We start from the raw sequence: 26,084 nt of genomic DNA, 5'->3' as shown, positions 1-26,084 counted from the left end.
TAAAATAACTGGTTCCCAGAATAGCAACTAATGAGGGCTTCTCAAGGGAGCCCTTTCATCCGGCGGCGGCCCCACGCCTTCGCCTATTTGCGGCCATGTCACTCAAGAGCAGCTCAGCAGCCTGGAGAACACGGAAGAGGCATGGGGGGCTAGGAACGAGGGCGAGGAGTGGGGAGGCAGCCAGCAGGCTGTCAGTGCCCCCTCCAGGCTGCCCATGCTGGGGGCTCAATGGAGTCCAGTGTGCCCGGAGCTCCGGCAGGTCACCTGGAGATGCACCCCCTTGGCACTTAACACTGCTTCCTGGAAGCCTACTAGGATCTCCAAAAGGCAACGCAGGAGGGAAACTGAGGCAGACGTGGTTACAGAGAGCCAGATCCAAGGCTGGTGGTCCTCAGGGACCCGGGTCATGGGCTTAAGACTTATGGACGTTGTGTCCCCTGCAGTGGGAGAAGGGAGGAGGGGGTGTTGGAGCTACATGGTGCTGCCCACTCACCCACCACCCAGCCGGCCCTCTGTCTGCCCTGCATCCCACACACAGCACTGAGGTCCTCAGGGCCTGGCCTGGGCCAGATGCTTGCTGGCGCTGACATTCACCCTGTCCACACGGATGTGGACATGACTGTCTTGAGTTGCACTGTCCACTATCTCAGCCTCCGGCCACATATGGCTACTGAGTACTTGAAACGTGATCCATGAGACAAAGGGGCTGAATTTTAATGCTATTTAATTTTAATTAAGCTTAATTTAAACATGGATGCTTGATTCAGTGACCGGAAAACTTAGTGTTTTGGAACGACTTAGGTGTGCGAACTGACTTTTTCAACGGTGGATTTTTATGAAGTCTAAACGAAAAAAATTATTTTTTTTTTAAACACAGATCGAGTATTTCTGATAAAAAGTTAACATCTGCAAGGGGTGTGGTGTGAGTGTGAACGCTCGCCAACGTTTGAAGACTCGGTATGAAAAAAGAATACCATCAAGTTCAAGAAATGTTTGTATTGGTTGTATGTTGAAATGATACTGTTTTGGATGTAAAATGAAATCTTACTAAAATTAATGTCACCTATTTCTTCCCCCCCCCCAAATGTGGCTACTAGAAAATGTAAAAGTATGTATGTGGCTCTTACTATATTTCTATTGGACATTGGTCTAGAGCAAGCATTGGCCCACTTTTTCTGTGAAGGGCCAAAGAGTAAATATTTTAGGCTTGGTAGACCACATATAAAGAAGCCCCGTGGTGCAATGGTTAAGTACTCGGCTACTATCTGAAAGGTCAGCAGTTCGAACCCATCAGCTGATCTGCAGGAGAAAGATGTGGCAGTCTGCTTCCGTAAAGATCACAGCCATGGAAACCCTCTGACACAGTTTTACTCTGTCCTAGATGGTCACTACGAGTTGGAATCGACTTGACAGCAATGGGTTTGGTTTGGACCACCTATGGGCCTCTGTTGCATCTTCCTCTGTGGGACAGATGTGAAATACAGGCTGTGGTCTGCCAGCCCCTGATCTAGAGGACCTGAGTGGAATAAGGCCAGCTGGCCTGCAGTAGAGATTAGTGGGTGTTCTTTCCTCTTTTGGTGTACAGGCTCTGAAGAAGTATCCTTCTCTGACCAGGCCTCCGAGGGCTCGTGGTCCAGCCCAGGCCCCTGGTTTTGTGGAGTCATGTCATGAGATGTCACTCATTCTTTGACATTCTTATCACTAATGCCCCAGGGGCCGGCATGAACCAGCCATCTGACCACTGCCCAGTAGCTCCCAGTTCCATGGGGAGACAAGAGTATGGAAGGGCCCTGGACCGGTACAGGGAGACAGGGATATGGCAACTATGAGACCCAGGCTGCCCAGAAAAATCCTACCCTCAAGCATCCTGATTTGCCCCCTGTGAGTGGAAAAGCCTGTCTGACCCTGTGGTGTAGAGGGAGACCCATAGTATTAATAAGCTGACCAGGAAAAGAGGAAGGTTAGAGGCTGAAGCCTCACTGAAACTGGAGCCCACAGAAGTAAAATGTGCCTTGAAGGCACTGGATGAACTGGCAAGGTTGAGCTTTGCTTTTTGCAGTCCTATAGGTGACGGGTAGTTGGGAGAAAAAGCTCAGACCTGCCCCAGGTGGGAAGTCTCACAGCAAAACCAAACCAAATCCACCGCCATCAAGTCGATTTGAACTCTTAGCAACCCTATAAGACAGTGTAAAACTTCCCCACGGGGTTTCCAAGGCTGTAAATCTTAATGGAAGCAGACTGCTACATCTTTCTCCCACAAAGCGGGTGGTGGGTTTGAACTGCAGACCTTTCAGTTAGCAGCTGAGTGCTTTAACCACGGTGCTACCAGCGGTTAAAGCTGGGACCCCCAAAAGGTTATACCTTCAGTGTAAAGGTCAATGAGAAATAACCCAGCCCTGAGCCCATGAGGACTGTAAAGAAACATGCCTTATGGCTAAAAGGAAGGGAACAATATTTGCCTTGAGACGTCATATCCATAGGCTGGTCCCCAATCAGCTTGAGAGCCCAAATTCACACCACTTGCATGGTCTGGAAAACCTAGAGATGAGAATTTAAAGTCCAGGTAGGCTAGTGGTGCTCCCATGTGTCTCACAAAGGAAGAGGTAAACATGGATCCTCCCGCAAGGACCCAAACTTCACACCAGGCCTCAAAAATTCCCAGAGATAAATTTAAAGAAATGAATTCATATTAAAAAAAAAAAAAAAATTTACAAACCTCAAAGAAAATGAAACATTGTGAATGAGAGCCAGCAGAAAAGTCAAAACCAAACAGGGAGGCAGACTCACGAAGACTTTTGATACTGAAATTAACAGAAACTAAATATAAAATAGCCATAACTTAATATGTCTAAAGAAACTTAAAAAAGGTTTGAATATATAAGTAAAAAGGCAGAGCCTATAAAAATAACCTATCATATACGAATGAGAACCCAATAGAATTTCTATAAATAAAAAAATATAATAATTGAAACTTAAAGTTCAATGGATAGGGTTAACAGCAGAACACATACAGTTGAAAAAACAGTGAACTGGAAGATGGATCCAAAGAAATTATCTCAAATACAGTATAGGGAGACAAAGTGATAAAAAACAAAACAAAAAAAGGCTAATAGACATGGAGGGCAGTGAGATGGATTACATATGTCTCATGCAAATTCCAGGAGGAGACAATGAGGCTAAAGCAAAATCTGAAGAGACAATGGTTGAGAATAATCCAGAACTGATAGAAGGTACCAGACCACAGATTAAGGAAGCCCACTAAATCTGAAGTGATGCAAACAAAAGAAATTCTCCATAACGCACCCTAGTGAAAATTCAGAACACGAGAGTCAAAGAAAGGATCTAAAAAGCAGCCAGAGAGAAAAGATAGATTGCTTTCCAAAGAGCAGCGATCCATCTTCCTTTTCGACAGCTACAATCGAAACCAAAAGAGAACTACATAGTATTTTCAATATATTCAGAGAAAATAATTGTGTTAACCTAGAACGCCAATTTTACACCCAGAGGAAACGTTTTTTTTTAAGAATAGCAATGAAACAGTCCTTTTCAAAACAATAAAATTTGAGAGAATTTGGTGCCAGCATGTTCTCACGGAGGGAAAGTACTCGAATGAATGCTTCCGTCAGAAGAAAGTGATCCCAGACAGACATCTGAGATGAAGAAATAAATGATCGGTGAGAAAAGAGGAAGATAGGTGAGTAACTAAACAAATATTCATGGTCTAAAATTATGAATTGTTGGGTTAAAAGTAAACATGATTGAACATACAACAACAAAGAATACAGTCGGGGGGAGTAATCAAAGTGATTATTTTCTTACACACGTGGGTAAAGATATCAATGAGTTCCCATATATACAGATATGCGATTTTCTAGGTTAGCTTATGGATCTTCCTGGATGGCATATATGGTCAAGCAATTAACTATTAGCTGAAAGGTTGGTGGTTTGAACCCACCCAGAGGCACCGGCTTCAAAAGGTTACAGCCTCGGAAACCCTATGGAGCAGTTCTACTCTGCACACATGGGGTTGCCATGAGGCGAAATCAACTAACAGGTGACAGCGACTAACAACGACAACAACAGGTTAACCTCTACAAGAATAAAAGATATAACTTCCAAATTAGTAGAGAGAAAAAATGGAATGAGAAATAATAATCAATCCAACTAGAGGCAAGAGAGAGAAGAAAAAGAAACATTTATAAAGTTAGTAAAAATGGGAAGCACAAGATATGTTGCTAGAAATCAATTCAAACATATGAGAAATCACAGTAAAGGATTTTAAAAAATTCCAGCCATATACCAAAACCGAAAGCAAACCCACTGCTCCTGAGTTGATTCTGACTCATGGTGACCCTACAGGACAGAGTAGAACTGTCATGCCTAAAACATACAGATACCCACAGATAAAGAACTAAAAATGAAAGGATAAACAAAAAACCTGCTATCAAAGCCAGAAAAAAACGACACCAAGAGAAAACAACAACAGACTAATATTCTTCATGAATTTAGATGTGAACATTCTTAACAAAAACATCAGCAGACTGATGCCTGCAACATCCAAAAAGAATTATACACCATGACTAAGTGAGATTTATCCAGAAATGCAAAGTTGGATTAACGCTCAGAAATCAACTAATGTATTCCACCACATAAATGGAATAAAGGACAAAAACCTCATGAACATCTCAATAGATGTTGAAAAAAACTTCTGAGAGAAGCCAGCATCCATTCATGATACAAACTCTCAGGCAAATAGGAGCAGAAGGGCCGTTCCTCAACCTGGTAACAGCGTCTGTGCAAACCCTACACCTAACCTCATACTTAACGGTGACTGGGTGGCTGCTCTCCCCTAAAGATGTGTTCTCATCACTCCCATTCAGCATGCTGCCCGGGGTTAAAGCCAGTGTATGAATCTAGGAAAATCAGAAGTCGTCAAAAATGAAATGGAATGGAACACATATCATCGATATCCTAGGCATTAGCTGAAATGGGCTGGTATTGGCCGTTTTGAATCAGACAATCATATGGTCTACTATGCCAGGACTGACAAATTGAAGAGCAATGGTATTGCATTCACGGCCAAAAAGAACATTTCAAGATCTATCCTGAAGTACAATGCAGTCAGTGATAGGATAATATCCATACACCCACATGGAAGACCGGTCAATATGACTATTATTCAAATTTACACACCAACCACTAAGGCCAAAGATGTAGAAATTGAAGATTTTTTTTTCTGCAGTCTGAAATTGATCGAACATGCAATCAAGATGCACTGATAATTACTGGAGATTGTAATGCAAAAGCTGGAAACAAAGAAGGATCAGTGGTTGAAAAACACGGCCTTGGTGATAATAATGATGCGGGAGATCACATGATAGAACACGCTTGGCATTTCTCAGGCTGAATGAACTGAAGAGAAAATTCAAGCCTGGATCCGCAATTTTGACGGATTCTATGGGCACACAACAGCAAAGCCAGTGAAATGAGGCAAATAAAGAAGTTAAAGGCATCCAGATCGGAAAGGAAGAAGTGAACGGCTTATATTTGCATAGGACACGGTTCTAAACGAAGAAAATACTAAAGCACCATCGGCAACAACAAAAACTATTAAAAGTAGTAAATGAGTTCAGGAAGTTCACAGTTTACAAGACCAGTATGAAAAATTAATTTTGTGTTTTTTTACATACTGCTGTTGGAGCCCAGTTGTAAGGGGCTGTCGAGTCGCTTCCAACACGTAGCAACCCTATCTACGTCCAACAGAAGGAAACGCTGCCTGGCCCTGCGCCACCCTCACAATCTTTACTATGTTTGAGCCCATTGTTGCAGCCACTGTGTCAATCCACCTCGTGGAGGGTCTTCCTCTTTTTTGCTGACCCTCCACTTTACCAAGCATGATGTCCTTTTCCAGGGATTGGTCCCTCCCGAAAGCATGTCCAAAATAAGTGAGAAAAAGTTTTGCCATCCTCCCTTCTAAGGAGCATCCTGGTTATACTTCCTCCAGGACAGATTTGTTTATTCATCTGGCAGTCCAGATTCTTCGCCACCGCCATCACTGGCATAAATTCTTCTTCAATTTTCCTTATTCATTGTCCGGCTTTCACATTCATATGAGGCAACTGAAAATACCATGGCTTGGGTCAGGCACACTGTAGTCCTTAAAGTGACGTCTTTGCTCTTCAACACATTTAAAGAGGTCTTTTACAGTAGATTTGCTCAATGCAATACGTCATTTGATTTCTTGACTGCTGCTTCCATGGCTGTTGATTGTGGATCCAAGTAAAATGAAATCCTCGACAACTTCAATCTTTTCTTCACTTATCATGGTGTTGCTTATTGGTCCAGTTGTGAGGATGTTTGTTTTCTTTATGTTGAGGTGTAATCCATACTGAAGGTGTGGTCTTCGATTTTCATCAGTATGTACTTCAAGTCCTCTTCCCTTTCAGCAAGCAAAGTTGTGTCATCTGCACATCGTGAGTTGTTAATGTATCTTCCACCAATCCTGATGCTACGTTCTCCTTCATATAGTCCAGCTTCTCAGATTATTTGCTCAGCATACAGATTGAATAAGCATGGTAAAAGGATACAACACTGACCTGCATCTTTCTCTTTTTCTGGCTGTAATCTTTTCATTTTTTATTGTACTTTAGATGAAGATTTACAGAGCAAACTCGTTTCTCATTGAACAATTAATGCACACTTTGTTTTTTGTGACATTGGTTACCAGCCTCATGACGTGTCCGCACTCTCCCCTTCTCGACCTCGGGTTCCCCATTACCAGCTTTCCTGTCCCCTCCTGCCTTCTCGTCCTTGGCCCTGGGCTGGCGTGCCCATTTAGTCTCGTTTTGTTTTACAGGCCTGTCTGATCTCTGGCTGAAGAGTGAACCTCAGGAGTGACTTCATTACTGAGTTAAAAGGGTGTCTGGAGGCCATACTCTCGGTTTCTGTCAGACCAGTAAGGCTGGCCTTTTTTGTGTGTGTTAGAATTTTGTTCTACATTCTTCTCCAGCTCTGTCCGGGACCCTCTATTGTGACTGCTGTCAGAGCAGTCAGTGGTGGTAGCCTGGTACCATCCAGTTGTGCTGGACTCAGTCTGGTGGCGGCTGTGGTAGTTGTGGTCCGTTCGTTCCCTGGACTAATCTTTTCCTTGTGTCTTTGGTTTTCTTCATTCTCCCATGCTCCAGACGGGGTGACACCAGTGGAGTTATCTTAGATGGCCGCTCATAAGCTTTTTAAACTCTAGACGCTACTCACCAAAGTAGAATGTAGACCATTTTCTTCATAAACTATGTTATGCCAACTGAGCTACACTTTCGCCAAGACCATGGTCCCCACAGCCCTCAGCTCAGTAATTTGGTCCCTTGGGGAGTATGGATGTGTGTATGGAGCTTCCATGATCACGCCTTGAGGGAGTTGTGCTGGGTTCCCCAGTGCTGTGTACTGTCTTACCCTTCACCAAAGTTACCACTTATCTATTGTCTCTTTAGTGTTTCTGCCTCCCCACTCCTCCCTTCCCTCGTAACCATCAAAGATTGTTTCTTTTTGTGTGTAAATCTTTTCATGAGTTTTTCTAGTAGTGGTCTCATATAATATTTGTCCTTTTGTGATTGACTTATTTCACTCAGCATAATGCTGTCAGATTCATCTGTGTGACACACTACTTTGTGGGCTTTAAACCACTCAGTATCCCTTGTCCTGTCCAAACAACTACCTCTTGATCTATGTACAGGTATCATATGAGCACAATCAAGTGTTCTGGAATCCCCATTCTTCCGCAGTGTTATCCGTAATTTGTTATGATCCACACAGTCGAATGCCTTTGCATAGTCAATAGAACACAGGTAAACATCTTTCTGGTATTCTCTACTTTCAACCAAGATCCATCTGACATTAGCAATGATATACCTCATTCCACATCCTATTCTGAATCTGGCTTGAAGTTCCGGCAGTTCCCTGTCAACATACTGCTACAACTGCTTTTGAATGATCTTCAGCAAAATTTTAGTTGTGTGTGATATTAATGATATTGTTGGATAATTTCTGCAGTCTGCTGGATCACGTTTCTTGGGAACAGGCATAAATATGGATCTCTTCCTGTCGGTTGGCCAGGTAGCTGTCTTCCATATGTCTTGGCACAGACAAGTGAGCACCTCCAGCGCCACATCTGTTTGTTGAAACATCTTGATTGTTATTTCGTCAATTCCTAGAGCCTTGTCTTTCGTCAATGCCTCCAGTGCAGCTTGGACTTCTTTGAGATCATCGGTTCTTGATCATATGCTATCTCCTGAAATGGCTGAATGTTGACCAATTCTTTTTGGTACAGTGACTCTGTGTATTCCTTCAATCTTCTTTTGATGCTTCCTGCATCATTTGATATTTTGCCCATAGAATTCTTCAAAATTGCAACTCAAGGTTTGAATTTTTTCTTCACTTCTTTTAGCTTGAGAAATGCTGAGCGAGTTCTTCCCTTTTGGTTTTCTAGCTCCAGGTCTTCACGCATGGCATTATAATACTTTACTTTGTCTTCTCGACCTGCCCTTTGAAGTCTTCCATTCAGCTCTTTTACTTTAGCTACTCCAGGTTCAAAAAGCAAGTTTCAGAGTCTCTTCTGACATCCATTTTGGTATTTTCTTTCTTTCTTGTCTTTTTAATAAGCTCTTGCTTTCTTCATATATGATGTCCTTGTCATTCTACAACTCCTCTGGTCTTAAGTCATTAGTGCTCAATGCATCAAGTCTGTTCTTGAGATGGTTTCTAAATTCAGGTGGGATATACTCAAGGTAGTACTTTGGCTCTTGTGAACGTGTTCTAATTTTCTTCAGCTTCAACTTGAACTTGCCTATCAGCAATTCATGGTCTGTTCTGCCATCGGCCCCTGGCCTTGCTCTGACTGATGGTATTGAGCTTTTCCATTGTCTATTTCCACAAATACAGTTGCTTTGATTCCTATGTATTCCATCTGGCAAGATCCACGTGTATAGTCAACATTTATGTTATTGAAAAAGGTATTCGCGATGAATAAATCATTGGTTCTAGCAAAATTCTGTCATTCGATCTCTGGCATTGTTTCTATCACTAAGGCTGTATTTTCCAAACACTGATCCTTCTCTGTTTCCATCTTTTGCATTACGATCTCCAGTAATTATCAACAAATCTTGATTGCAAGCTTGATCAATTTCAGATTGCTGCAGTTGGCAAAAATGTTCAATTTCTTCATCTTTGGCCTTGGTGGTTGGTGCATAAATTCCATGTAGGTGTATGGATATTATCCTGTCACTGACTGCATTGTACTTCAGGATAGATCTTAAAATGTTCTTTTTGATGATAAATGCAATGCCTTTGCTCTTCAAGTTGACATTCTTGGCATAATAGACCATATGTTGTCCAATTCAAAATGGCCAACTCCTGTCCATTTCAGCTCACTAATGCCTAGGGTATTGATGATACGTATTCCACTTCATTTTTGATGATTTCCAATTTCCTTAGATTCATACTTCATACATTTCATGCTCCAATTATTAATGGATGTTTGCAGCTATTTCTTCTCCTTTTGAGTCATGCCACATCAGCAAACGAAGGTCCCAAAAGCTGTACTCCATCCACATCATTAAGGCCGACTCTACTTTGAGGAGGCAGCTCTTCTGCAGTCATCTTTCGAGTGCCTTCCAACCTGGAGGGCTCACCTTCCAGCACTATATCAGACAGTGTTCCGCTGCTATTCATAAGGTTTTCACTGGCTAATGCTTTTCAGAAGCAGACTGCCGGGTCCTTCTTCCTAGTCTGTCTTAGTCTGGAAGTTCAGGTGAATCTTGTCCACCATGGATGACCCTGCTGGTCATCATAGCAACACGCAAGCCAGCACAGTATAACAAATTGGCAGACACATGTGGATTTTGCTACATTATGCATAACACAGGTTGTTAACGAATAGCCCTCCAATCCTGATGCTACATTCTTCTTCTTATACTCCAGTTTCTTGGATTATTTGCTCAGCACACAGATAGAATAAGTGTGGTGAAAGGATGCCACCCTAACATACAACTTTCTGATTTTAAACCACGCAGTATTCCCTTGTTCTGTATGAACGACTGCCTCTTGGTCTATGTATAGGTTCTGCATGAGCACAATTAAATGTTCTGGAATTCCCATTCTTTGCAATGTCAACCATGATGTTTTATGATTCTCACAATCAAATGCCTTTGTTGTTGTTATTTGGTGCTGTTGAGTCCTTTCTGGCTCATAGCAACCCTATGTACAACAGAACGAAACGTGGCCCAGTTCTGTGCCATCTTCACAATCATTGTTATGCCTGAGCCCATTGTTGCAGCCACTGTGTCAATCCATCCTCTTGAGGGTTATCCTCTTTTCTGCTGACCCTCTGCTTTACCCAGCATGATGTCTTCCCCAGGCTCTGGTCCTCAGTAACATATCCAAGGTACTTGAAACAAAGTCTTGCCATCCTTGGTTCTAAGGAGCATTCCAGCTGTACTTCTTCCAAGACAGATTTGTTTGTTCTTCTTGAAGTCCATGGTGTATTCAATACGTTTAATATATAAAATACTTCTGCATAGTCAATAAAACACAGGAAAAAAATCTTTCTGTTATTCTCTACTTTCAGCCAAGATCCATCTGATATTAGCAATGATATCCCTCCCTCCACGTACTCTTTTGAGTCTGTCTTGAGTTTTTGCAGTTCCCTGTCAATATACTGCTGCAATTGTTTTTGAATTATCTTCAGCAAAATTTTACTTGCATGTGATATTAATGATATTGCTGGATCATGTCCGTATTTCATTGTATCACCTTTCTTTGAAATGGGTACATATATGTATCACTTCCAGTCAGTTGGCCAGGTAGCTGTCTTCCAGATCTCTTGGTATAGACGAGTGAGCACCTCCAGGGCTATATCCATTTGCTGAAACACCTCAGTTGGGCTCCCATCAATTCCTGGAGCCTTGTTTTTCACCAATGCCTTTAGTACAGCTTGGACTTCTTCCTTTAGTACCATTGGTTCTTGATCATATGCTACTTCATCTGTCAGTTTCTATATACTAGTAATGAACAAATTAAAATGAAACCAAATAAAATCCATTAACAACAGCATCGATAATAATAAAATATTTAGGAATAAATTTAATGAAAAAGGTGTAAGATTTGTACACTGAAAACTACAAAACATAACTGAAAGAAATTAAAGAACAAATAAATGGAGGCATATAGCGCATTCACGGATTGGAAGACTCGGTATTGTTAAGCTATCAGTTTTCCCTCAATAGATCTATAACTTTAACAGTCCCTACCAAAATCTCAGCAGGCTTCTTTTTCTCTTTTTTTTAGAAATTGACAAGTTGATCCTAAAATTTACTTGAAAATTCATATGACTTAGAAAGGGCAAATTTTTTTGAAAAAGGGAACAAAATTGGAAGAGTTGTACTACCTTGTTTCAAAACTTACTAAAAAAGCTACGATAATTAAGAGAGAATAGTGTGGGTGTAAAGATAGGCCTATAGATCAAAAGAATAGAATTGAGAGTCCAGAAATAACCCCATACATTTATGGTCAATTGATTTTTGCCACAAAATTCAATGAGAAAAAGAGTCTTTTTTCAACAAATGGTGCTGAGACAAATGAATATCCATAGTCAAAAAATGAACTTAGACTTTACCTCAAACCGCAACCCAAAACTAACTCAAAAAGGATCATAGACCTAAATGTAAGAGCTAAATCTATAACATTTCTAGAAGAAAAAACAAGAGAAAATGTTCATAACCCTATGTTAGGCAAAGATGTCTTAGATACAATATCAAAAGCATGAGCCATAAAAGAAAAGGAAGTGATAAATTAGACTCGATTAAAATGAAAAGCTTCTGTGTTTCAAAAGACACGGCTAAGAAAATGAAAAGAGAAGGTATTGAATGGGAGAAAATATTTGCAAGTCATATGTCTGGTAAAGGACTTGTATCCAGAGCATATAAAGAACTCTTACAACTCAATAATAGAGCAAACTACCTAATTAGAAAATGGGCAAGAGAGTTGAATAAACATTTCACCAAAGAAGACATACGAATAGCTAATAAACACATGAAAAGATTCACAACATCATTACTCATTAAAGAAATGCAAATTAAAGCCACAAAGAGATACCATTACACACTCACGAGAATGGCTAAAATAAAAAAGACTGATTATACCAAGTATTTGCAAGGCTGTGGGGAAAGTGGAACCTTTATACACTTACTGGAGGGAAAGTAGAATGGCTCAGAGACTTTGGAAAACAGTTTAAAAGTTTCCTGGGAAGTTGAACTAAAATTTGAGTAATTAAAACCTATGGCCATGGAGACTTATACATGAGAGTTCACAGCATTGTCATCCTCAATAGTCAATAAATGGAACCAATCCAAATGCCCACCAACTGGTGATCTGATGGGCAAAATGTGGCTTATCCACACAATGGGATATTATTCAGCATTCAAAAAGAAAGAAATATTAATACATGTTGCAACATGGATGAACCTTGAGAACATCATATTAAGTGGAAAAAGCCAAACAACAACAACAAAAAAACACGTATTGTATAATTTCCTCCATATGAAACATCCAGATGAGGCAAATTTATAGACAGAAAGATGATTAGCGGTAGTATGGGGCTGGGGCTGGGAGCTGTAAACGAACATGGGGTTGAGGAAATGTTTTAAAATTGAATTTTGGTGATGGCTGCACAACTCTAGAAATTTACTAAAATTTGTTGTACACTGACATTGCTTGAGTTTTATGGTAGGTAAATTATACCTCGATAATGCTTTTAAAAGGGTGTATAAAGAAAATTAAACTGGTATAGCAATGATAATACAGACTTCTTGAGATAAAGAGGGCAGTGCATAATGATAAATACTGAATTCAACAATGAATATATAAAAATTCTAATACTACACACACCTAATCATAAGACCTAAAAACAGAGAAAGCAAAGATTGGCAGAAATATAAGGAAGACCAGACAAATTCTCTATAACAGTTGGAATTTTTTTAACACATCTCTCAGTAGCTGACAGATCAAGTAGGTAAAAACATTTCAATGATGATACAGAAGATTTGAACCAAACAATTAACAATAAGCTTTTTTTTGACCTATTAGACGTAACACTATATCCAACAACGTCAGAATACACATTGTTTTAAAGTAGAGAAGGCAAATTTATAAAACCGACCACATATTATGGCATAAAACAAACCTCAAAACATCTCAAATGACTAATATGATATTACATGCAAGCAAAATTTTGCTACAGATCATTCAAAAACGGCTGCAGCAGTGTATCAACAGGGAACTGCCAGAAATTCAGGCCGGTTTTAGAAGAGGATGTGGAAACAGGGATATCACTGCTGATGTCAGATGGATCCTGGCTGAAAGCAGAGAATACCAGAAGGCTGTTTACCTGTGTTTTATTGGCCATGCAAAGGCACTCGACTGTGTGGATCACAACAAACTATGGATAACACCGCAAAGAATGGGAATTCCAGGACACTTAACTGTGCTCATGAGGAACCTTTACATAGATCAAGAGGCAGTTGTTCAGACAGAACAAGGGGATACTGATTGGTTTAAAGTCAGGAAAGGTGTGCGTCAGGGTTGTGTTCTTTCACCATACCTATTTAATCTGTATGCTGAGCAAATAATACAAGAAGCTGGACTATAAGAAGAACAGGGCATCAGAATGGGAGGAAGACTCATTAACAACCTGCGTTATACAGATGACACAGCCTTGCTTGCTGAAAGTGAATAGGATTTGAAGCACTTACCGATGAAGATAAAAGACCACAGCCTTCAGTGCGGATTACAACTCAACATAAAGAAAATAAAAATCCTCACAACTGGACCAATGAGCAACATCACAATAAATGGAGAAAAGACTGAAATTGTCAAGGATTTCATTTTACTTAGATCCACAATCAACAACCATGGAAGCAGCAGACAAGAAATCAAACAACACATTGCACTGGGCAAATCTGCTGCAAAAGACCTCTTTCAAGCATTGAAAAGCAAAGATGTCACCTTGAAGACTAAGGTCTGCCTGACCCAAGCCGTGGTGTTTTCAATTGCCTCATATGCATATGAAAGCTGGACAGTGACTAAGGAAGACTGAAGAAGAATTGATGCCTTTGAATTGCGCTGTTGGCGAAGAATATTGAATATACCACGGACTGCCAGATGAATGAACAAATCTGTCTTGGAAGAAGTACATCCAGAATGTTCATTAGAAGGATGGTGAGACTACGTCTCACATAATTTGGACGTATTATCAGGAGGGATCAGTCCCTGGAGAAGGACATCATGCTTAGAAAAGTAGAGGGTCAGTGAAAACGAGGAAGACCCTCAATAGGATGGATTGACACAGTGGCTGCAACAATGGGCTTGCCTAGCAATGATTGTGAGCATGGCACAGGACCAGGCAGTGTTTCGTTCTATTGCACATAGGGTCGCTTTGAGTCAGAACTGACTCGATGGCACCTAACAACAACAATATGACACAGGCCACTTTATCTGACAATGGCAATAACATTCGAAAGCTCTATCACAAACAGTAGCAAAAATCATACTGCAAGTAACTCCTGGGATAAAAAGAGGTCATACTGGAGATTACAAAGAATACATAAGTGAATAAAAGTTAAAATTATATGCTACATATCAACACTTGGGAAATTCTATTAGTTTGATATTTAGAGGGAAAATTTATAGCCTTAAGTGCAGATCTCAGAAAACACGAAAGGCCGAAAATTAAGAATTAACCGATTTAGAAAGAGAATAAACAATATATTAAGGCCAAGAAAACAGAAAGAAGAAAATAAGGAGAAGTGGAGGAAACAAAATAAAATGAAACATACATTATTAAGGATCAACAGAATCAAAATTCGGTTGAAAATATTAATAAAATGGGCAAGTATCTGGCAAGCTTGACCAGTGGGAAAAAGTGAAGACACAAAATAAATAAAATCAGGAATAAAAAGGGGACTACTTACAGATGCTACAGTCATGAAAACAGTAGTAAATGCCAACACATTTGAAAAGAAAAATGAAATGTGCAAATTCTTAGAAAATAAAACTTAGCAAAACTGATATAAGAAGAACTAGAAAACTTAAATAGTCCATAGACATTAAAGTCATTGAATCAGTAGTCGAAAATCCACAAAGAAAACACCAGGAATAGATGGCTTTCCCAAAGTTAAGGAAAAAAATTCTAATCTTACATAAAATAATCCACATATAAAAAAAAAAGGGAGTACATTTCAACTCATTGTATGAGGCCCACATAAAACTAATACCAAAATGTGATGAGCACAGTATAAGAATTATGCTGTGTGTGTATCTCATACATAAACACTGATACAAAAATCCTGAACAAAATATTAGCAAATGGATACCAGTGGTGCTCAAAGAAATAATATACAATGTGAAGGATTGGTAGGTAGGGGGGAGAGGGTGGAGCCAGGGAGACCACAATAGACGGCTAGAAAAATAATCCAAGGAAAAGATGATAAAGACACGAACTCAGCAGGGAGTGGGGCTGGAGAGACCGGGGCAAGTCGTATAGAGGTGGCTCTTGTCCGGGGTGACAATGCCCAGGGGTCTCTGTGGGATGAGGGACAGGGCAGGGAAGTGCCCTGGGAGCAGATGCTGAGTCCTGGGTAGCTAGCCTGCCAGCCATCCTAGAGGAGGGCCAGCGTGGCTCAGAGGAGGGTCTGGGGGAAGCCACTGAGTGCCTGTAGAGAAATTGCCCCTGGCCTGCTCCTAAAACAGGAGGAAGAGGGAGGTGTGGTGGGTGGTGGGATCCCCCTTCCCACTGAGGCCGTCTTAGCCGAGGCTTGGAGACCCCTGACTCTACTGTACCCAGCTCAGAGCTGTGAACATTTCCAGCAAAAACAGAGAAGACAGACATTCTCTCAGCCCACCGTGCTCCTCACATCAGCAAAAGCAATGTGAGCTTGGCTTACAAAATACACAAGGCCCAGCGCGAACACGGCGGGCAGGCCGGCCGGCGGGTGGTGGGGCCTGGGCTGAGCGAAGAATACACACGGGCGGGTGCTGGAGTAGCCTCCTCCCTCTGTCCCGAGAGCCCAGTGGACGTCTTCCTCACGGGCAGCCCTGACCCGAGTGGCCAGAGGAACACAGGCTGGCCTGCCAGCCCTGCTGGGACCCCGAGGGAAGGCAGAGGGGCTGGGGGCTGGGCTGGGCAGGGGCTGGGCTGCCAGGACTCCGTTACAGGGGCCAGCAGACCACCGCCCAGCGTCTGCAAGGGCCCGTTCTCCCAGGCCAAAGCCGAGTCTGCTCTATCAGCAGGCCCTCCTGGCCACCACAGCCTGGGCAGCTTCCTGCTTGCCCCTCATCTCAGCCAGGTTCCTACCGGGCCTCTTTTCAGATAGGCCTTGGGTGTTTACGAAACACTTCCTGGTTTTCTCCACCTCGTATCTCCCGTCTGCCTGTGGCCTCCTTAGGGACCGCCCGTGACCTAACTAGCTGGGTGACCCTAGGCAACTCCTCAATTTCTCAGCTTCCCCATGTGGGAAAGAGTCCTTTCCAGGAAAAAGACGACGTTTATGTGAGATGGAAGAGGAAAGAGTGGGAGGCAGACTCCGTGATTTTTAAGCTCAGCGTTCAACCCTCTCATTCCTGAGTGAGGGGAGGCTGGTGGGGACAATTTGAGCAGCAAGGAGGACCGTGCGTATCTGTGGGAGCAGGCCCTGGGGGTGGGGCAGTGCAGGGCTGGCAGGGGTCGGCTGGCATGGTCAGTGCAGGGGGTGGTCCGGGTGGCTGCTGGGTTTCCTGTCCCCAGCTTCCCGCGGTCAGCAGGATTGCGTTTGAGTTGTTTATGGTCCCGATGGCTTCAGCGATAACCGTGATGACATGGGGCCTGGGACGTGCCACTGTGCCCGTTGAGGCCCTTTCCCAGGGCCTGTTCCCAAGGGAGGTGTCGGCCAGCAGTGGGAAGTCTACCACTGAGCAGCCTGGGCCAGACCACCTCTATCCGAGCTTCACCCCAGAGCTCAAGTCCCATCAAGCCCTTGAGGACCAGCCGAGGGCCAGGAGGGGCTGAGACCCAGGCAGGTGACCACACCTCATGGCTTGGCCAGCTCCTTGGCAGTGGCATGGGGAGACCACCCAGGACTAGTCAGCAGGAGTCTGTGACCTCAGAGCCCCAGATGGCCCTCTCCCAGGCTCTGATTGTGGCTCACGGCGTGCCCCCGCTGTACTACCCAACCTTGCCCCAGGTATCAGGGACCCCAGAAACTGCCCTTTTTGTTGTTCAGCTCTAATGCAATATGGACCCATGGTCCTGTGCCTCTCAAGGCTAGCGCTGGCTCCCAGCCCAGCCCGCTGGCTGTGGCTAACCTAAGGCCCTCAGTGGGCCTCCCACATCTGCACCTCAAGCCTGGGAGGGACTCTGTCTCCCACTGCTGCCACCCCCAAAGGACAACAGCTCCGACCTGGGCTTACAGGGCAGCCCGTCCTGTGATGCTGTGGGCAGAGCCCTAGACAGGTGGGGGACAGAGGGGAGATGGCTGGGCCCAGGGCGGCTCATCTGGAGATGGCAGGGCTGGCGGTAGGGGTGGAAGGCTCACGCACCCAGATGCCCAGCCCACGCAGTGTGGCAGAGGCTGCCACATTCCCAGCTCTGGGCAGAGGCCCATCAGCAGAGGCTGCCTTGCCAGGGTGTTCATGGGGCTGGATGGGGAGAGAGAGTTGAGGACTAGGGTGCGGTTGCCCAGCTCTATGTCTACTCCCGTTGATGTTGGAATGCCTGGCCCAGCCATCTGCACAGAGCACCCACCCCATTAGGCTTCTCGGGGTGTGTGAGCCCTGAGTGAGAAGATGGAAACCTAGTTCAGAGCCCGCGGCACTGAGCCCACAGCCCGGAGTCTCTCCTGGGTCTCAGATCCCACCTGGCTGGTGGGGACGGTCCCCAGGGAACACACTGCCTGGGTAAGGGCGTGTGCCAGCTCTGTGCTGATGATGGACAGAGGGAGGCCAGACCCTGGGGGGAAGAGGGGGTGCAGGGCTGGGGTCATACAGCCCCAGCCAGCAGGCCAAAGCGAGGGCCCAGTAGCTACCTGCTAGACCCCGGGCCCTGATCTCACCGCCCCACAACAGCCCCAGGCTAGGGTGGATCGTGCTGGGAGGGAGGAGGCAACACTTCAGTGCCGGGACCCAGGATGGGGCTGGCAGGCTTGGAGCTGGCTGTCCCAGGAGCAGCCGTGCGTGCACCGTCCTGCTCCCCGCCCACCCAGCGGCGGCAACGGTGGACGTGGGCCAGAGCCAGGCGTTGCCCGGGCAACCGAGGGCAGCCGCACTCTGGGGCCCAACCGAATTCCTCTATTTTTAGCCTCTTGGATACTTCCAGATAAACTGTGTAGACAGACTCGCTGTTTGGCGAGATAACGCCCGCTCCAGACCACAGAGACTTCAAAGGCAGCAGCGCCCAGTGGGCCTGAGAAAGGGCCTCCCAGGCCCCAGGCCTTCCCATGGCTCCTGGATAGATGCTGGGAAGGGGCTCCTGGGAGGGAAGGCTGGTGGCGGGCATCCTGGGGCCTGGTTGGTGTGGGTGGAGGGTCCTGGAGCCGAGGGTGCGCAGGCAGTCCAAGCTGAGAGGAAGGAGCTGCAGGGCCCAAACACCACCCAGCTCCAGCTGAAACAGGGCCCACCTGGCTGGGACTTGGACAGCCCCCCCAGTCTACCCCTGAGCTGACTCCCAGCCATGTTCAGGGCCAGGACCTGCAGTAGACCCCCACCTCTTCCCACGAGTCTGCCCCGCGGGTTCTGAGTCTCCCTGTGCCAGGGCCTGAGGAGAGTGAAGGTCCAGGACAGCTGGGCACAGGGTGTGGCCAGGGCCAGGCCTAGTGCCCTCCACCCTTGCCCCCTGTGGCCCAACATCCCACACCGGCACAGACAGGCACCCAAGAGGTGAGGCCACCAGCCAGCACCCGCGACTTGACCACAGCCTGACGCACCCTACACACTGCCAACACCTGACTCCCCTGAGAGCACAAGCTGGGGGCTGCCGGCTACTGCACTGCCCACCCCATGTGCCAGGCAGTTCTCAGCACCTCCAGGGAGGGCTTGTGGGCATTTGTCAGGGGTCTGGCATGGGTCTGGGTTCCAGTACCCTCCTTCCATGGGGACCTAGGTCCAGCCAGATGGGGAATGGACCTACTCCATCACAGGGAGAGCCTGGCATCACGGGGGCCATGCTGAGCATTGAAGGGAGGATGGGATAGAGGGAGGGTGGAAGGAATGAAGGGAGGAATGGGTGGAGGAAGGAAGGGATAAAGGGAGGAAGGAAGGGATAAAGGGAGGAAGGAAGGGATGGAGCAAGGAAGGAAGGGATGGAGAAAGGGACGGTGGGAAGAAGGAAGGGATAGAGGGAGGAAGGAAGGGAGGAAGCAAAGAATGAAGGGAAGGAGGGAGGAAGAAAGAAGGAAGGGATGGAGGGAGGAAGGGATGGAAGGGAGGAAGGATGGAAGGAGGTAGGGAGGAAGGAAGGAAGAAGACCCCCATAGGCACCATCCAAGTCTCTTGTACACACTCAGGACAGAACCAGGAGTGGGAGACGCTGCTGTGGTCAGCACTGTGTGGGCGCCAACAACAGCAATCACGAGGAACCACGCTCTGCTGCCTGCCAGAGCCACTGTGGCCAGGACGCTCGCACCTACCTTGTCTTCCACTCGGTTTAGGCGGGCGCCGATTGTGTTGTTGCCACGGTCTTTGTTCTTTTCTGTGGGGCAAAGCATCAAACTCAGGGACTGTGTGCTGGCAGTGGGGGCAGGGAAGGACAGGTGATGAGGTGGCTGAGAGGCTGAAGGCCTGAAAATAACACGGCCTCTTCTAAAATTGAGTGTGCAGAGAGAACTTTAGGAGGCAGTGGGGTGGAGAGGGCAGGGCATTAGCTGTGACAGCTGCAGACCTGGCTCCACCCCTCCACCACCCTTCCCAGCTCTGTGGCCTCTGAGAGTCCATCTGATGCGGACAGGGACCCATCCTGCCAGGGTACATCCTGCGATGGCGTACACTATCTGCGCTACAAATTCACTATGATTCCACCTCCCAGGGCAGCATTGGCCCCCTCAAGGCCCAGGGAATGCCTGTCAAGCCAGCCCATGCTGTGAGATATAGCTATCGCTTTGACCTTGGGCTGGGGCAACCCCAAAGAATGTGCCCTAGCCCTGTCCTCCCCTGGTGTGACTCACAACTCCAGGTCTAGAGGACTCGGGAAGTGGCCTCAGAGCTGAAGAATTGGGCACTTGGTCCCAGTGACCATCTCCTGCTCCTTTTGACACACACCCAACCCAGGTAAAGCCCCAGTGATGTCCCTTCATTTGTGGCCAGCCATCCCCATAGGCCCACCTCCAGGCCCTGCCTCTGCCCAGGAACTGGGATCTGGTCAGTGTCCACCCCAGAACCTGATCTCAGGGACCCTGGTGGGTTCTTTCTCAAACTTGGCCTCTTTTGTAAAGCATGTTTGAGCCCTTTTGCCCAGGGTGGGGTTGCTGCCCTCTCTGGCTTCATTCTGTGTTCTGCACTTTGGAGGCCCCCAGTGGCCCTTGCTTGGGGTGAGGGGGGTGGTGAAGGGTCCAGGACAGACTCCACAGGTGCGGGAGGGAGACGCACCTGAGACGGAGATGAACAGGGAGGGCTTCCCGATGGACTGGTCCAGCCTGCGGGGAGGAAAACAGATAGCTTGGCTGCTGGTACACGGTAATGCTCCTTACCGTGGGAGAGCTGTGCTCCCTGGGGACAGGTGGGGGCTATGAGGTGGGGTGCTCTGAGATGAGGGGGTTGCCCCTGAGGCCCTCATCCTGGGGTCCAGGCTCAGCCTAAGGAACGGGGCCTCAGTGGGCATGGTAGTGGCCAGGTTGATCAGAAAGGGGGAATGGTTGAGGTCTCCCAGACATGGGAATCTGAGGGGGCAGCCCCAGCCCTGCAGCTGTCCCTGTGGGCTTGGGAGGATAAATCTGGCCTTGAGTTGGGGGAGGAAAGAAGCTCAAAGGTATTCCCCCACCCACCCACCCCATGCCAGCGCATACCTTCCGCTGCCTGCACACCCCTGCCCCCCCTGGTGACCATACACTCTCCTGTCCCAAGCCTCGTACCCTACCCACCAGTGCCACACCCCACCTCGGATCACTCGTGTCCATAGTCCCCATCTTGGCACACCCCATCCACTGCCCACACAGCCCCTGCACCCCACACCCCATGCCTGTGCCCCTGATCCCTACCTAGCTGCACCCTACCTCTGTGTCCACACCCCCCATGCAACCCTCCTGGTCCCTGACCCTGTGTCCTGCCCTGTGCCTGCCCCCCGTGTCCACCCTCTGTCCTGCCCTGCACCCACCCCCTGTGCCCACCCCCTGCATCCACCCCATGTCCTGCCTTGTGTCCGCCCCCTGGGTCCACCCTGTGTCCTGCCCTGTACCCGCCCCCTGCCCAGCCCACCTTCTCTGCAGCTCTTTGATGCGCACCATGAGGTTGAGGTGACCCTGTGAGTACTGCTCAATGACATCCCGCACATCGTATGGCTTCCGAGCTTGCTGTGGGTGGAGACATGGGTCAGCCCTCCCAGCAGAGAGTGGTGCTGCCTCGCAGGCCTGGCCCAGGAGCAGGGCTGCATGCTCACCACCACTCTGCTCAGGGTGGCCAGGGGTAGTGGCTGAACCCTCTGGGCCTCTGTCCCTGCATGGCCGGGCAGCTCTCTCTCCCTGCTGCCCACCTAGTCCTTGCCAGCGTGGCTGAGGGTAGGAGGGGCATTGCGGTGGCTAGGCGGAGGCCTCCTCCCACCAGGGGCTGGGCCCAGAGTGCAGGGGATCCTGCCCCTGCACATACCAGGCATGTGGGGCCCTTGCTGGCAGCCTCTGCCCCCTTGGGGCCCTGAGCGTGAGTCCTTAGTCCCAGGTGGCTGGGATGGAGCCGACCTCCTTCACCCACAGCTGAGTCTGACAGGACCTGGTTCCTACAGAGCCAGCTGGTAAGGCTGGAGGCAGCCCGAGCCCTGCCCTTGCTGATGAGCCTCTGTACCCTACAAGGGCAAATCTGAGGCTTCCAGAAGTGCCCCCACTGGCCCCCCACAGAAGTCATGTCCAGGGCCCCTGTCTAGGTCAGGGGTGTGGTATGCACTCACCTGGAATTTCTTCTTGGCCACAAAGTACTGCATGCGTCGGATGACCTTGATGGTGACCCGATGGTGCTCCCGGAGCCTACGTGGAGAGAGGGGCGTGTCAGTGGCCACTTGTGCTGGTCACCCCCTACCCCAGGCCTTCCCCCATGCCCCCTGCTGCAAGTTGGCCAGGGCCCTTCAGAAACAAGGCAAAACGCAGCCACGAGGGACCGAGATCTTCAAGACCAAATCCCAGGGGAAGGACGAGGAGAGCCAGGGGTGAGAAGCTTTTAATTAGCCATATTGCTCATATCTGAGTAAACCTTCTGCTGAGAATACCTATGACGGCTGGGTTAAAAAATCAGCAACAATGACAACAACATAATAGCTGTTTGTAGGCTTTGGAGAGCCATGAAGAATCAAAGGACCAAGACTCCAGGAGGAAGGAAAACACACCAGGGTGAGCCCCACATTCAAGGCTGCACTTGTCCCTGAGCACCTGTCTATGCACCTTGCAGGAAACAGTGGCTCAACAGGAAGTGCTGTGTTGGCAGCCAGGACTTGGGGGGACAAGATCCTGGCGAAGAGGAAACCTCAGAGAAGATAGCCCTTCTCCATGCAACTGTCCCTGGAAACATCTGAGAACTCCTAAGCTGCACTGGTGCGGGATGAGCAAAAAACAAAAGGAGGTGCTAAGAGGGGGACAGTGGTGGTTCGGTGGTAGAATTCTCGCCTTCCATGTGCTTCCACGTGCATTCGGCTCCCGGCCAATGCCCCTCATGCATAGCCATCACCTGTCTGTCAGCGGAGGCTTGCGTGTTGCTAGGATGCTGAACGGGTCTCAGCGGAGCTTCCGTACTAGCATGGACTAGAAAGAAAGGCCTGGCGTTCCACTTCTGAAAGTTAGCCTCCAAAAACCCTATGGATCACATAGTCCAATCTGCAACCCATCATGGGGCTGGCGTAGGACAGGGCAGCATTTTATTCTGCTGTACGTTGGGTTGCCGTGAGCTGGGGGCTGACCCAACGGCGGCTTGCAACAATAAGAAGACAAAAGCTAAGGAGAGAATTCAGCAGACTCATGTCACTGGGGAGACAAGAATTGGGGTTCATAATCAACCAAGGAGGGAGCACCCTGGTAGACATCCTAACCTCTCAGTTGAAACCCTCAAACCTTGAGCTATCTCCTGCCCAAACTGGAGCACGGTGCTCAACCCATTTCCCTTTTGCATGCCAGAAGAAAATCTAATTATCTGGAGGGAGGTATCATTGAACCTTTATATTTTTCACACACAAAAGACTGAAAATTGGGGAAGGGGGGAGGGGGAACAGACCACAGAAATGCATCTACAAGTGTATGTTCTGGATTAAGTTGTCTTCCCCCTAAAATATGTGTTAGAAACCTAACCCCTATGCCTTGATGTAATCGAATCTAATGTAACGTAATCATCTTCCACAAGGCACTTGATTGTAATGTAATCAACTTACGTAACACAACTGAGTGCAATGTAATCAGTCAGTGGAGGTTATGCCCGTGTAGGACGGATCCCACACCTAATCTCTTCTGAGTTACAGAAAGAACAGCAGAGATACAGAGACACATGCACACATGGGGGAAGGCAGATACCCTGAGAGTCACCAAGAACCAAGGATTGCCTGGGGCTACCAACAAGGAAGGAATTGACACGGCTGATTTAGACTTTCAGCCTCCAGAGCTGTGAGAAAATGGATTTCTGTTTTGTAAAGCCACCTTCCTCTTCTGTCATTTGTATTACAGCAACACTAGGACGCTAAGATGGTGTGGCAGATACAATAGACTTAAATACATGTAGCTTCATTCTCCCCCTATCTGAATTTGGGCTAAACTTGTGACTTGCTGTGCTTAAAAGAGCACTGTGTGACTTCTAAGCATAGGCCTCAAGTTTCTGTTCTTAAGCTCCTGGAATGTGGCCATATGAACAAGCCTGGGCTACCTGGCTGGAGAGGCCACAGGGAGAAGAACTGAGGTGCCACAGCCAAGAGCCAGCACTGACTGCCAGGCCTGCGAGTGAGGCCGTCTTTGATCATCCAGCCCTGATGAAGCTGCCTTATGACTGCAGCTACAGGAGTGAGCCAACAAAACCAGCAGAATAACCTCCCAGCTGAGCCAAACCCAAATGGCTGACCCACAGACACGTCGTCTTCGTCTTTTTTTTTTTATTATTATTATTGTGGTAAAATATATATAATAGACCACTGGCCATTTTAACCTGGCCCACGGAATTCTGAGCAAAGAAAATAGTTGTTCAAGCCAGTAAATTTAGGTGTGGTTTTCTATGCAGCAACAGATAAAGGAATTAGGACCTGGAAGTAGGGTACTGTCGTATCAAAGTCCTAAAACATGTAGCATTACCTTTGGGACCAGGTGCTTGGCAGAGGCTGGGAAAGCAGTGAGGGAAATGCTATTGAAGGCTGAACACAGGTCGCAAGATGGTAGATTTCCAGCCTGATGCCGTCTCCAATCGGATGAGAATTCTAGGTGTCTTGCAGGGGTAAGTAAATTTTGCATTGGGGGAATGGAACAGATTATGGCCAGAGGGCAGAATGTGGAGGGTTAAAAATGGGTATGTGTCTACCTTGAGCCTTGTGCTCTTTTAAGAACTATCTAAATGAGATCAAATTGACAACAGCAAATCAAAAGATTAGACAGATATTAATGGGGAAGGAACAATTTGGAAAAGGAGGGTGACATGGTTGCAGAACTTGAAGAATGCAATTGATATCACTGAATTGCTCACGTAGAAACTGTCTTACTGTGTATGTTTTGCTGTGCAAATTCTCAACAACAAAAGAAAAGGCGGAGTCCATTTCCTTTCCCGTCAGACCTGGCTGGCCTTGTGCTGTGACCAAGTGAACGTGCTGGAAGCGACGGCGTGTTCTGAGACTAGGCCTCGAGAGACATGGCTGCTTCTGTTCCTTCTCAAGGAGTCAGAAAAACAGCAAATTAAACTCCAAGAAGGTAGACAGAAAGAGATAATAAAGATAAGTGCACGACTCAATGAAATGAAAACCAAACATACATCAAGCAAAAACAACAAAGCTAAAATTCAGTTCTCTGAAGGGACTAATAAAATTGATAGACTTTTAAAAAGATTGTTTGGAGGTGGGTAGGGAGACAAAGTGATGGAGGAGGAGGGAGGTACGGATGACCAGCGCCAGGAATTAAAAATAGAACATTGCTATGGATCTTAGAGACATTAAAGCATCAACTCAGAGGATAGTATGAACAATAATAATTTTGATTAATTTAGATACAAATCGACAAATTCCTTCAAAACGCAATATATAGAAACGGACACAAGAAGAAATAGAACATCTGAATTGCCTGATACTTGTTAAATTAACTTGTTCTGGAATTTTAATGAACTTGCCACCAGAAACACTGTAAAGCCTACGTGGTTTTATCAGTAAATTCTCCCATACCTTTGAAGAAGCACCAATACCAGTTTTATACAAATCCTTTTTAAAAAGTTAAAAAAAAAAAAAAGAGGGGGAACATTTCTCAACTCATTTTAAGAGGCAGCAAAACCCTGATATCAAAACCTGACAAGGCTACTTCAAGACAGGAAAACCACAGGCCCAGCCCTCTCGTAAAGATTGCTGCAAACACCCTGAACAGAATCCCAGCAAACTGAATCCAATGTTATATTTAAAGGCATATGATCAAGTGAGGTTTAATCCTAGTTAGGCAAGATTGGTTTAACATTTGAGAATCAATCAACAAAATTCACCACATCAACAGAGTAAGTAAGAAAAAACATATAATCATCTCAAAAGATGCAGAAAAGGATTTGATAAAATCCAAGACCCACTCATAATTAAAAACACAACTCTTAGCAAAATAGGGAGAGAAGGAAGCGCCATCACCTTAAAAAAAACGCAGCGACCGTAAACAAACATCATA

The 26,084-nt window shown here is 46.4% G+C and overlaps 1 protein-coding gene across 3 annotated transcripts in view; it reads right to left on the bottom strand.

The window, feature by feature from the left end:
• Positions 1 to 26,084, bottom strand: part of KCNQ1 (potassium voltage-gated channel subfamily Q member 1) — a 361,871-nt gene that overhangs the window by 65,797 nt on the left and 269,990 nt on the right. For all 3 annotated transcript variants that reach the window (XM_064287583.1, XM_064287584.1, XM_064287585.1), the window contains exons 12-15: positions 22,166 to 22,241; positions 21,484 to 21,578; positions 20,659 to 20,705; positions 19,704 to 19,765 (exon numbers count right to left, since the gene is read on the bottom strand). In XM_064287583.1, coding sequence (XP_064143653.1) covers positions 19,704 to 19,765; positions 20,659 to 20,705; positions 21,484 to 21,578; positions 22,166 to 22,241 — 280 coding nt within the window. The remainder of the gene's footprint in view (positions 1 to 19,703; positions 19,766 to 20,658; positions 20,706 to 21,483; positions 21,579 to 22,165; positions 22,242 to 26,084) is intronic.

The sequence above is a fragment of the Loxodonta africana genome, chromosome 7 (genome assembly GCF_030014295.1).
Source record: "Loxodonta africana isolate mLoxAfr1 chromosome 7, mLoxAfr1.hap2, whole genome shotgun sequence".
NCBI lineage: Eukaryota > Metazoa > Chordata > Mammalia > Proboscidea > Elephantidae > Loxodonta > Loxodonta africana.
The sequence above is the reverse complement of the archived record's forward strand: the minus strand, read 5'-3'. Positions and strand labels throughout refer to the sequence as shown.